Raw genomic sequence first — 12,835 nt, 5'->3', positions numbered from 1 at the left:
TTGTCAGCAGTTGGCTCCGCCGTCCAGCTGAACCGACCAGAAGAGCGACCGCCGTTTATAATCCTTGTGTGTTTTGTTATGTCTTTGATGTTTGAAGATGGTACGCACGGCGGACGCGTTCAATGGATGCAGAGCGATGAGAACATTTTACGGGTGCATAGAAACACTAGAAGCAATGGCAAGAATCGGTATGCGAAGTAAATTTCTATTTCATGCAACGATAAAATCATGAGAATTAATAACTGGAAGCTCGGGACTGATCCGATTTTACAGTTGTTATACTAAAATAAGGGATGTTTTGTTCAGATAATATTCTTAGTCGATGTGGTCTAATAAAGTTCACCACATAAAAACGTTCCAGAAGAAAGAAAGTGCTTGAAGATGTAGATCATGTTTTGGTGTGCATATTATTCCAATTCTTCAATGCCCGTTCATTTCCAGACAAAGTCGATTTTCTATAAAATAAATGGTTGACTGTTGGATTCCCATTTTTTATTACCTTTCAAGTTATTCCAGCTGAAAGCAATTACATCTTCGTCCATGCATATAAAAGTCCATCCCTTTTCAAGCCTCCTCAACAAAGAAATGATGCAAGTTGATCGACTGAAACATTAAAAATATACAATTTGAGACTTTCTCGCTCAGCTCACTTTCCCTGGCGTTGAAGATTTTCTTCATCTCGGACGCTTTTCTTTGCTGTAGACATTTTCCATCCTTACAACACTTCTGTTCTTCGTCAACGTTTTCCATCCCGTACGCGTTCGTCAACCTGCTGCAATGGAAAGGCACAGCAACAACTACCATAATTTCCCTCCACAATGGAATCCTTTGAAGCCGAATTCCCCCCGGGGCCTGACATTGGCCTATATCACTGACAGCTTATTTCTCTGTTGACATGATCCTCCACAAAAACAATCGTACATTGTTGACATGCAGCGCGGTGTCGAGTTACGCCTGCCCTGCACGGCGAACGGAGCGTACTATCCACTATACGAAACCATGTCACCGGCGATGGACAGCCCGGAATCCAGGGAACCGTGTTTTGGTTTCTGCGCACACCGACGTCACTGTTGAGGCGTAAGTCCAGCGCTGCAATGCCGTAGGTTGGTGTTTTGCGTGCCAAGTCACTGTCGTCATGCGTCTAGACGACCGGGGACTCTACATCCTTTGGTCCCGTACGGTGCACCGGCCATGGCGGCGCTTCCTGGGGTTTTGTAAATTTGTGTTACACAACCGAGCGTGTCGTTGCCGTGCGGGCCCATCCTGCGCGGGTTCTCGATTATGTAAAACAGCCATAACATTCGATGGTGGTTCGGGGTCGGGTCCGAAGTCCTTGGAGGTCCCTGAAGGCCTGAGGTCCGATGTGGATGGGATTGTCCGCACCAGGCAAAGGGAAGGAAGAGCGTCACCAACGAAACGAAACCAAACACAAATCAAACAAATTGGACATAGAACATTGCTTCCAGATGTTGTCCCAAGCGGTTGAGAACCGGGTAGAGAAAGCAAAATTGAACCGAAACAGAATCGATATGGTTTGCTTAATACTTTGAAGGTAATTCCTCCGTGCGGGGACAATGTGAGAAGATTGAACGTTGTGTGATGGCAGAAAACTCTCACTACAGGCTTGGTCATTGATGATTAAAAGAGAAAATTGCGTGCAATGCATGTGTGCGATTATTTTCCGAGCGATACCTTGGCGATGGACAACAACACCGCCATCTTTTATTCGGCAGGTTCGGGTTTGTATTGGTCCGTGGCGGGAAAATGAATACCTATTCGATAGCGTCCCACTGCGCAAGACTATACGCACCGAACATTTCCAATAAGCTGAAAATCCCCCCGAAAGTTCCCGTGTACCAATCAGTGATTCTCACTCTCTCTTTCGTGCTTTCCGTGATTCTGTGCCCCCCTCGGGAGACGCCACAACCGTGCACGCCGTACCGTATTTGATTGTCGGCCCACGATCGAATTTGTAAGAAAATTAGTGTACGGAGCGAAAGGCCCGTAAATCAATGAGGCACGGAAGGAAAATACCGTCGAACAGGACGGCAGTATTCGAAACCGATCGAAACATGCTCTGGTAAATGTTTAGTTTTCCGCCCCACGATGTCAAGTACCGGGTGCCGTCTCTTTCCAGCGTACGGTGCGTCGCACTGCACAGCACGGGCCGGAAAATTGAAGAAACGCGTAGTGGAATGTGTGTTTCGAATCTGTTTCTCCGTACCAGTAAGAACAGTCGGTCACATGTGGTTATGTCGAAAGGACGTTGGACTCAAACTTGCCCTTATTGCCGTTGGACTGTACCGAAGTGTCTTGTTTGTGATTGTTTTACGGTTGGTTATTAGGATTCTTGCGCTAGAATCGAGTTAGTGATGAAAGTGCCATTTTTACGCTTTAAAGAGAGTTGAAAAAGAAGCTCGTAAGTGACCTTGACGTGTGTTTGAAGATGTGAAATTGTTAAAATTGTTCCAAAGATATACATAGTGGAAATCTCTCAAATAGTGAAAATAGGACTCTTCGCAATAAACCGCTGAATGAAACTCTGGTAAAAAGACAAACACATAAGTGAGTCGTGTGTGTGTGTGTGTGTGAAGGAAAATGCTCCAGCAAGGATATTGCGATCTAACACACGCGGACTTATCAAGTGGCAGTGAAACGAACAATAATACACCGTTTTCGGTGAAGGACATACTCAACATGGTCGAATCAGGTGCAGGAGTCATGGACGGCTACCTAAACTGTCAAATGGAAAGGTGAGCAAAAGCAATGGTTCTAATGTTTACGCTTCTGTTAATTAAATCTTGAGAGCATAAGGACGATCAAGATTAAAGATCCTTTCAGATGGGTTATAAATAATTATTAAACTATTAAAAAAAAACAGTCAATTAGTTAATATACTTCGAAAAACACATTGCATAATTTAATACTTTTTTATACTAGAATTACGAATCTGTAATAAATTTTTTTATACACATTTCATATTCAGAGCACGTGCAGAAGGTTAATCCTTTACATGTACAGGCTAAGAGATGTACAGATCCATCCTTTATAGACGAGTAATAATAGTAAATAGTGTTATATGTTCAAAAATATGTCATTAATGTATGTGTATTAAGTGTCGTGGTACACACGGTACAGATAGTAAAAGTATATAATAAATATTCATAGTGTTTTATTTTCTACTATTGAGAGAACTTCAAATTGCAACATTAGTTATATTGACCATTCCTCTGATTGCAGTGCCCCTAACCACTTTTCATACTCGTCTTACACCGGCTATGAAGCTTCCTATCATCCACCGGATCCGTACGGCATGATTTCCCATGGATACCTATCGCAAGCCCACCATCATCATGACCTCAACTATGGAACCTCTACATACGATTTTAGCTCGGGCCCCGTTCCTTCAACCGTCCTGCCGCCACATCTACCTCCACCGCATTATTCACACACCCAATCGTATGGCTATCATAACGCTACGCTCAGCTCGGCCACTATCTCCGCCAACACGACATCCAGCCCAGCACTCAGTTCCGTGGCCAGCTCTGTGGGATCCGAGCTGGAACTAGGAGCTTACGGCAATCCGGAAAAGCCCCCGGTACTGAGCGACCACGAACATCCGTGCTCCAGCTTTCTGCTGCAGGATGTAAGACCCACCCTGCTGGACACTAGCACACCGTTGGATAATGCTTCGGATACGAGAAGCCCTCCCGATGGCATCAAGGTAAAAGAGGAGTCCTTTTCCAGCGTTTCCACGTGCGTAACGTCGGAACACGTGCAGGAACTGGACAGTCTCTGTCAGCTGAACAACACCACCACCATGGAAGAGGATATGTTGCAAAGTACGTTATGTTTTCGTTATGTTAACCGCACAGAACTGCCCCCAGCCCGTACATACGTTCATATACAAGAGTTTCGTCTTTATTTCCAGAAGAATGCAGCACCCAACTCGTCACCTCGTCCCGTTGCGAGCTGCGCAAGAACGGTAAGCTGCGGGCAAAACGAAAGCCACGCATTCTCTTCTCCCAGGGGCAGGTGTTGGAGCTCGAGCGAAGATTTCGCCAGCAGCGCTACCTATCGGCACCGGAGCGCGAAACGCTTGCCAGCATCTTGAAGTTGACGCCGACCCAGGTGAAGATATGGTTTCAAAACCGTCGCTACAAATCGAAACGCGTCCAGATAGAGAGTGCGTCCGCGTCCAAATGTGACACAACGTCCGCGGCTCCCGGTCCCAGATGTCCGTCGGACTCGGGATCCAGCAGTAAGGATTACGATGAGCTAGCGCTCGGGATCGTGGTTGGATCGGGGTCGGGAACTTACGGTGGCGCGTTCCACGGATCGAACGGTACGGGAACGGTTTCAACGATGGGATCCAGCATGAGCACGCCGATCGGTGGAGGATCATCGGCAACAGCACCGCCACCTCCCTATCCGACTTATGGCCTCCAGTACGCTGACCAATACGGCTCCACACCTCCTCCTCCACCACCGCCAAACCCATATTACGATCAAAAAGTCTCCTACTGGTAGTGCCGTCCCGTGAGTAGGTCAAATTCGTTGTAAATATTTTTATTGGTGCAAAATCTCTCATTTTGCATGCAGGCAACTTTGTGGACAATAAAGCGATCAAATTGATCTAATGTTAATAAAATGTTTGTGTGTGTGTGTGTATGTCAAATGCGGTGACATCGACATGAAGTTAATACATCCATCATCACATCGTAAACGCTCGCACGCAAATGCACATCTGGCTTGGTCCCGCGTCCGAGTCGCTTAGTCGCAGAATGATAGCTTTAGGTCAACCGTAATTCGATAGTGGGTGCCGAAAATAAGCGAAACCAGTAGACGGCTTACACATCAGTTTGAACGTCGAGAATGAATGACTAAAAGCGGCCCATCCCCCGGGTCTGTGCCACTGGCAGCAGTCGCACTTTTCCGCGTTCGATTGACAGCGAATGAAACCTGATTCGGCGCTCCACCATGTCAAGCAAATAAAGACCAAATCGTTTACTGTCCTGCTCCCCGGGACGATTGCATTATGATCGATTAAGGCGTTTCTCATTCATTCATTCATCCGTTCGCGTGTGGTTCATGTCGGAATAGTTGAACTGACGGACGGAATCGAACACCAAGCAGCAAGCAGATCCTTCCGTTTTCACTGGATTTTTTTTCTTCCTTCCACTGTTTCGTTCTTTTCTTCAACTTCGATCAGAACTGTTCCAGTTTCGAACAAAAAAACGCAACCCCCGCTGGAAAACGGTTCACTCCCGCGAGGTCGACCGGGGGCATCTGCTTTACGTTCTGTCAAAGAAACGATTAGCCCGGATAACCCTTACGGGTTCCTCGCGTTCCATTTTCCATGCGTTTGGCATCGCATGGTTGCGATCGTAAGTCATGAATGTAAGTGGCCGGCCGCTGGTTCAAGCTCGACGGCAGAAATGGAAAATGAGCAAATGCCATAAATCGTAGTTTTCCCCGTTCGGCGTACGCCGGTGCGTTCTAATTGTGCGTGCGGTGCAGCGTGCAACCGACACTTTCATTTTTAGTGCGTACCGAGCGGAGAAAGAGAGAAAGGGCTTCGCTGGTCTTATGCAGGCTTTTCCACGGTTTGTTTTTTTCCCCCCGATCGTTTCTAGTGGCACCCATTAATTTCCCATCACAGATAGAGAATGTTCTGAGCGGTCGATGCCGCTCCTGGGCATGGGGTGGCGATGGGAAATTCTAAGCCAAAAGACTTCAGGTTGATTGGTCTCATTTCAAAAACCTTCAAACACGAGATACAAACCGTCTGTTTTGAAATTTGTGTTATCAAATCTAGGCTGAAGTAGTGTGGCGTGGGTTAAATCTTTGAGAAATTAGATATTGTTTATGATGCTTTTGGTGGGATGCACAGAATGATAAACTGCCTATTCCCTACTGCAGCGAGTCCTTGCAGTTATGCCTAATAATCCACCTCAAGAGAAATGTGACCAAATATTGTTACAGAGCTACACCCTGTATAATTATGAATGAACTTTCACGTATAATTGGCTATCACTACTGCTTTACACCTTGACCATTGCTGTAACATATCTTCCTGTTCGTAGATGACAAGACACTTCAGTTCCATAAGTTTCCTGCCCTTTGCTTTTGCCCTTTACGGAAAAGTACAACATGGTTTGATGGTATTCACTGCTGTAGCTTGAAGACACGATCGACGATCATTTCAGCAACCGAGGTAGGAAACATTTGCTCTCAGAATATCTCTTTCACCAAAGGCGTGTTTGAACAATTCGCTATTTTTGGCAACTAAATAATTGTGGCGGCACGAGTCTATTATGCGTAGGATTTCGTAGCGAAAATTTATGCAAGCCTGTATTTCTGTACTGGAGTTGGAAATTGTTCGAACGAATTACGCCTCATCTTGTCATAGACAAACAACAATCGAAAGCTTGGATCGATTGTTGAGTTCTGGATGATAAGGACTTACACTGTAATTTAAAACATCTCGGCTTGCGCGCTTAATCAATTAATCTAACTCTTAGAACAAATGTTACAAAGATTTGCTTCAAAATACTTAAGGCTTAAACTATACATCATTGGGAAATTCGATGATTTTACAATTTATGCTCGCACAAGTGCAGACCATAATTCAAGGAAAATTGAAGAATGAAATTAAAGGGTATTGATATAGTTAAGAAACAGAAATATTATTCACACTCCTCACCTAAAACGATCGAATTTTAAACTTAGATCATAGTAACTTATTGGCCTTCGTTGTATTCATAGCGAAAAAAAAACCCTAAGAAAATTTTCTTAAGTGATCGCTCATTTTTTCTAAAGCTCATTTTTTTAAGACATAAAAATATTGGAATACATTATGTCGATTGTGTTGTTCCAGGGCAGTTTTAAAATTAATCAACATATCTCAATACAAACACGTCGTGGAAAACAGGCTAAAATCATTTTAAAAATTACCTTGTAACATTTGCAAATTTGTACTCACAAACAACAATTTATCATACCATTTAACTAAGTTTTATTTTCAAACCACCTGTCAACGCACATACCAATGGAAAAAAATTATTTAATTTGATTTAATTTTTCGCGTTTGGAAAAGTCGCAATGGACTTCCTCCCAGACGCTTCTTGTGAAACATTTCACGCCTGAAATTATGCAATGCTTGTTACACGTATGTCATATAGATGTCGCTGCAAACAGCATCGTGCTCGTTTGGAGCACGTTCGCAGTGTTGACCTTCGTTCGGCAATTGTGGTAGATCTGTGCACATTTGTGGGTGTAATTTAAAAATTTCCCCTATTAAGACATCACAATACATTGTTTAGGTATAACATCACATGATTGATAACATGATTTAAACACATAACATGATTTAAACACATAACATGATTTAAACATAACTAGCTTTTACTAAACTAGTTCCATAATCCCAGACCCATAAACTAGTACTATCTTTTACTATACTTTTTTTGGAAAGACGTGTATTTTCTTCTGTATTACACGGCAGGACCAGTATTTACGGATTTTTAAAAAAGTATTAACAATCGAACAAAATACCATAATGACTTACCATACCATAATTCCTAGTTCAAGGCTTAATCCTTTAATAAGAAGGGAAAAAATGAAATAAATTAATCCGATCATGTAAATAGTCAACTGGAATATATTTAAAATGGTATTTTTGTTATAAATAAAAAAAATCTATAATATAATCTGCAATAAAAAAATCTATCAAATCGTCATTATTACAAAAAAGTTTAACCTGTAAAAAATTAATATGAAATGTTTAAAGTGTCGAGAAAAGTATATTATAATTAAATTGTTTACAGTGCTTTGACCATCAGAACATTGATCAAAAAGATTAGAATAGAAAAAAATACATCTACCTTGAACACTCACGATTGATAAGGTAACATTTCTTACAATATATCGCATCAACTTGTGTCCGTGTGTGTCCGAATTTCACACACTCACCCACTTTCCCAAATAGATCCTCCGTAATTCAGTTGTCGATGAACCTATTGTCATTCAAATCACACCTTAAAGCGCCAAATCCACACCAGAGCAAAAGTGCACTCGAACGCAGCACAATGTTCCACACGCTTCAGCCCATTCAAATCAAATGGACACTTTCCCAGCGTGCCAATTCCACGCGCTGAGCTCACAAATTTACCACTTACCATCCACCGCAACCAGCCAGCAAGGACACTTGGCCTCAAGCGGATTGGCAAAAGTCGTGTCGCGGCGTGTTTGCATCATGCCTTCTTCCCCCAAGGCAGCCGGGTACGGCAAACGGCGACCGATCTCATCATGGTAGCATATTGTCCCCGTTTACCCAACTGGAACGATGAGTTCCCTAAGGAAAGCGGGCAAAAAAAAAGGATGAATGGTAAGAGCTATTCGGCAACGGAGGGTTTGACTGTTGCTCAACTTTGCGCATTGTTTCTTGATACCAAACTCACACTCGACACGAGTTAATCCCTGGTTCCCATTGACGGATCTGCGAGACTTTCGCTTGCCGAGCGCTTTTCGGTCCAGCGCCGGATAATAGACACTAATTGAAATTACTGCCCGGAAGGTGTTACTTTTGTGAATTTGTTTTGCCTGCGGCTTTTGTGGGTGCTGCGGGTGAATTGTGTACCGGTGTACCAGTTAACCAAGGGCAAGGTGAGGACAGAAGCTTGTTCTGCGCCACGTGCACAGCGCAAACGTTCCCGAACGCGAAGGATATCGGAGGGTGTTGCCGGTTTCGGGAACGCGTAAAAATTGGTGTTAATTAGAGCCTTCAAGTTTTGGATCCGGAAATCCGTCCCGCTTCCGTTCGCACGTCAAAACAATCGTCCAACATTGGGCATTGTCATGCATTGATTGAACTGACTGCGCCATCGATATAGCTGCTGGAGTTGGGCTTTGAAAGGGCGCCTGCCAGATGACTGCAGGATAATCATCATCAAATGACAATGTAAACACGGTAAAGTTGATCGTGAGTACATCTTCATAAACCTGCGACGGCTAGATTGGAGATTTTGAAGTGTGTACACATCGGCTGATGGAAATTGTTGGTTGGGGCCTTTTCCATTCGCTTCGTCATCAGTACGGAGATGGCGAGAATAAGCCAAACCACAGTTTTTACTCGGCGCTGCTCTATGAAACACGATACAAACACTTGCCCTTGTTGTTGTGTTTTGCTTCTACGCTTCCGCTCGCATTCGCTTTCGGGTTGGTTGCGAGTCCCGGCGCGACGGCAACACGGAGCACATCCAACCCAAGGATTATCGAATATCGCGCTCTATATACGCATATGTTCGGAGATGGCCGTGGTCAATATTCAATTAAGCGAAGTGATCACTCATCGAACACTTTTCACATTTGATGATGCATTACGGCCCTTCAACAGTGTCCGGGGGGGTCGATGAAGGTTTACATCGACAAACAGTGATTTATACAGGATCTGTACTGAGCGCACATTAACGGAACGGCAGACTATTTTAAGAAGTGCTCAGATTTTATTACTCGAGGTTAATCGGATCATGTGATTTCGGGAGGACCGCAAACAATTTAATTTAGAAAGAAACCATTGGGTTTGAAGTAATTCAATATTAGCTTTGCTAAATTATCATATAACTTATACTAACAATTTACCTGTAATCAATCAACTTCTTAATATTGCAAAAGTTTCTCAAGGATAAGCTGCTATACTATTCTATTAAAAGCATATTGAGTCACAAAGCCTTGTTCGTTGCCTTGAACCTCTCTAGTAACCCACCCCCGGAATGAAAGTAGCTCATTCCCGAAAGTAATTCCATTAGGGCTTTGTCACTAATGCTTTTTCCCCCAACCGAACGGCAGCGCTCGTTAGGGACCCTGGAAAATTGCCATGATTCAGCACACACTCGCATTCGCTTCGCCACATTGCCCGCGGAAACACCTTCATTCCGGTGAGGCACAATCTGCAATACCATCGGTTCATCTAGCTTCTTATGGTGCAAACAGCCGACGAGGAAGGAGCAAGAAAAAAAAAGCAACACTCACCTTGAAGCCGTCTTCGATCTCTACCATTTCCCATCAGTGAAAATGCACGGCTTCAGGATGCGTACCGTGCCAGAAGGCGCAGAATCGTCTCGTCATACACTTCGACACCCTTGCAACCCTGCCAAACACTAGCTCGCTGGTCACACGGGTCATCATTTGCGAAAGAAGCAGGGAAAACCTCAAGAAATATAAGCGAACCGAGCCGTCCGCCGTTCCCAATCAACCCGGTCCGGGGCCCGACCCTCGAATGCCCGGCGCGTCCCCCGAGACCATGCGCGCGCTCTCACGCTAAACAAACAACCCTGAAAAACATCGTCCAACCGAACCGAAGGTTCAGCCAATCACGGCTCGCCTCTTATCCAATCGAAGTGCGCCAGAGAGTGGTATCCAGCACCCGCGGGGAACGGTGACACTGGCGAGGCGAGTCGTGCGTGGGATGGGAAAACTGTTCGGGAAGCAGGGAAAAACTCTTTTTCCGAACCAGTGCCAGCGGGAAAAACGGTGCTGCTTCATTCGTGCTGCTCAGCTCGTTAAGTGCGGTCGTGTTAAATGCCGGGTGTCCGGGACGTTACGGAGTGCGTGTATCGAACGGCGAATGTGCCCATGGTGGATGTGGCCAGTTTTGTGTAAATGGTTACTATTTTTTAGGGAAGTTAGCAGCAAAAATACATCTTTTTTATACGTTGAATGTGAATAAATTCGAACCGGAACATAAGTTTAGCGTGTGTACCCCACGAGACATTGACGGAATACGAGTTATACACGAGTGATTGCAGTGAGACAATTAGTGCTGTGTTTCGAAACAATTGTCCATTTGCCCGAAAGGAAATGAGCTTGACTGCTCCGACCGCGAAGTCGATCGTGTCGACACCGTTTTCGATAAACGATATCCTTACCAGAAGCCGGCGGGTCGAGCGCCACAGCTCGGGTGAATCGTCTGGCAACGAGGAAGACATGAAGTCGTACTATCACTCACGCCATCATCATCACCATCATCATCATCACGGCCATTACCATCCGCAGCACATTCGTCATCAAAGGCGAGGTGGTACCGCCCACGAGACTTCCGGAAGTCCTCGATCGTCCGCGGAGGAAGGACTGTACGGGAAGCTGGGTCTGTCCTATTACAACAATAATAATAATAACCAGAGCAATGAAAACGGTTCCTCGACGGCAGCCTTCTCAATAAACGGACTGCCCCCTGCTTTACGGCGTGGATCGCTGGATTGCTTCATGGTGGCATCGGACGCGCACGGGCAAGAACCACCAGCCAGGCAGGATTCCAGCTCGCACCTGCCAGATGGAGACGCCGGACCGACGGAACGTATTGCCAACATGCTGCTGGAAGGCACGGCACGAGGATCCGGATGCTATCGGCTCACGAAGGCATCCCATCATCGCAGCGAAAGTCCCATCGATATGCGACGCCTGACGGAAAACGATTCGGGTAGGAATGGTCAAAAAGCAGGCGGTTGCTATGGGTGATGGCGATAAATAATTAGACTAATGTAGTGTGTTTGGGTGACTCCCGATCAAAAGGGTTCACCTCGGATGTCATGCACGTGTACCTCTTCGTACCTTCGAATTTGACGTGCCTTTTTCCCCCCCTCCAACGTACTGAACATTACAATCCATTTCCGTTTCCTTTCATCCGCACAGACTGTGACTCATCGTCACCCTACACCAGTGCACTGGGGCTTCACGGTGGCCAGCAAACGCCACTGCTGGCCAACGAAGAGATGCCTTCCGCGAGGAAAAAACGGTCCCGGGCCGCGTTCAGTCACGCCCAGGTGTTTGAGCTGGAGCGTCGTTTCGCCCAGCAACGCTACCTTTCCGGCCCGGAGCGTTCCGAGCTGGCCAAAAACTTGCGGCTTACCGAGACGCAGGTGAAGATCTGGTTCCAGAACCGGCGCTACAAAACGAAGCGGAAACAGATCCAGCAGCACGAGGCCGCACTGTTGAGCGCTACGAAGCGCGTACCGGTGCAGGTGTTGGTGCGGGAAGACGGATCGTACGGACCGATGCTGGCCGCTGGTCAACCACACTACGCCACCGGACTCGACCCTGCCCTGCTGAACGTTTATCGACATCAGGTAGGTTTGGGGAGGGTGACTTTCGGACTCATGTCTTTTAAATATCGAATCTTACCGGACGCGACCACTTTCCCGATTCCCGACAGATACAGATGGCGTACGGAATGCCCGGGATACCTCCAATGCCGTTTTCCTACTTCTATCCCTCGAAGATAGCCACCGTACCTAATGGACCGATCGCACCGTCCGTCGTTCTGCCCACACCATCGTCGTCCTCCTCTGCCTCCTCCGTGTCCTGCAAGCCGCCGGCCACCCACCACGGGCCGGCCGTATCGTCGGGTCCGCTGAATTTCTCCACGCGTTGTGACAGTGATTCGGAACATGTCAACTCCACCGGGCAGCGGTCGCGATCACCCTCGGAACTGTCGGGACCGGGTTCGGACGGGACGCGGCCCCGTAGCCAGACGGAGGCGGAAACGAGCGGCCATTGTAGTGTGCTGTCGTCCGGTGGCGAGGAAGACGAATGTGAGAATGTAGAGATCGATTAGTCCAATGTGCACAGTGCTGTTGCCGGTGGATATGTTTAATGCTTCGAAATCTTCTAATGTAGGCTAAAGATGTTCCTGTTGTATAAATGACAAAATAAATGAAATTTTGATAAACCTGACAAGAGTTTGCATATTTCAATGGATGTTTCGTTCGAAATGTTTAATTACTGTATTGAAATTTTAAAGTTCCAGTTAAATGTTTTAGTTTCAACAAGAGCTCGA

At 45.9% G+C, this 12,835-nt stretch overlaps 2 protein-coding genes across 2 annotated transcripts; both read left to right on the top strand.

Annotated features, from left to right (window-relative positions):
• Positions 1-2,598: 2,598 nt before the first annotated feature.
• Positions 2,599-4,530, top strand: LOC128708666 (muscle-specific homeobox protein tinman). The gene is made up of 3 exons (XM_053803645.1): positions 2,599-2,753; positions 3,241-3,842; positions 3,932-4,530. The coding sequence occupies exons 1-3, from the start codon at positions 2,599-2,601 to the stop codon at positions 4,528-4,530; spliced, it is 1,356 nt and encodes a 451-aa protein (XP_053659620.1).
• Positions 4,531-10,860: 6,330 nt separating this feature from the next.
• Positions 10,861-12,613, top strand: LOC128719032 (homeobox protein bagpipe). The gene is made up of 3 exons (XM_053812652.1): positions 10,861-11,479; positions 11,692-12,125; positions 12,212-12,613. Exons 1-3 carry the CDS (start codon positions 10,861-10,863, stop codon positions 12,611-12,613), a joined length of 1,455 nt encoding a protein of 484 aa, XP_053668627.1.
• Positions 12,614-12,835: the final 222 nt, after the last annotated feature.

This window comes from Anopheles marshallii, chromosome 2, assembly GCF_943734725.1.
Source record: "Anopheles marshallii chromosome 2, idAnoMarsDA_429_01, whole genome shotgun sequence".
In the NCBI taxonomy this organism is placed as follows: Eukaryota; Metazoa; Arthropoda; class Insecta; order Diptera; family Culicidae; genus Anopheles; species Anopheles marshallii.
Note: the sequence above shows the minus strand (reverse complement) of the source record. Positions and strands in the feature narration are given on the sequence as shown.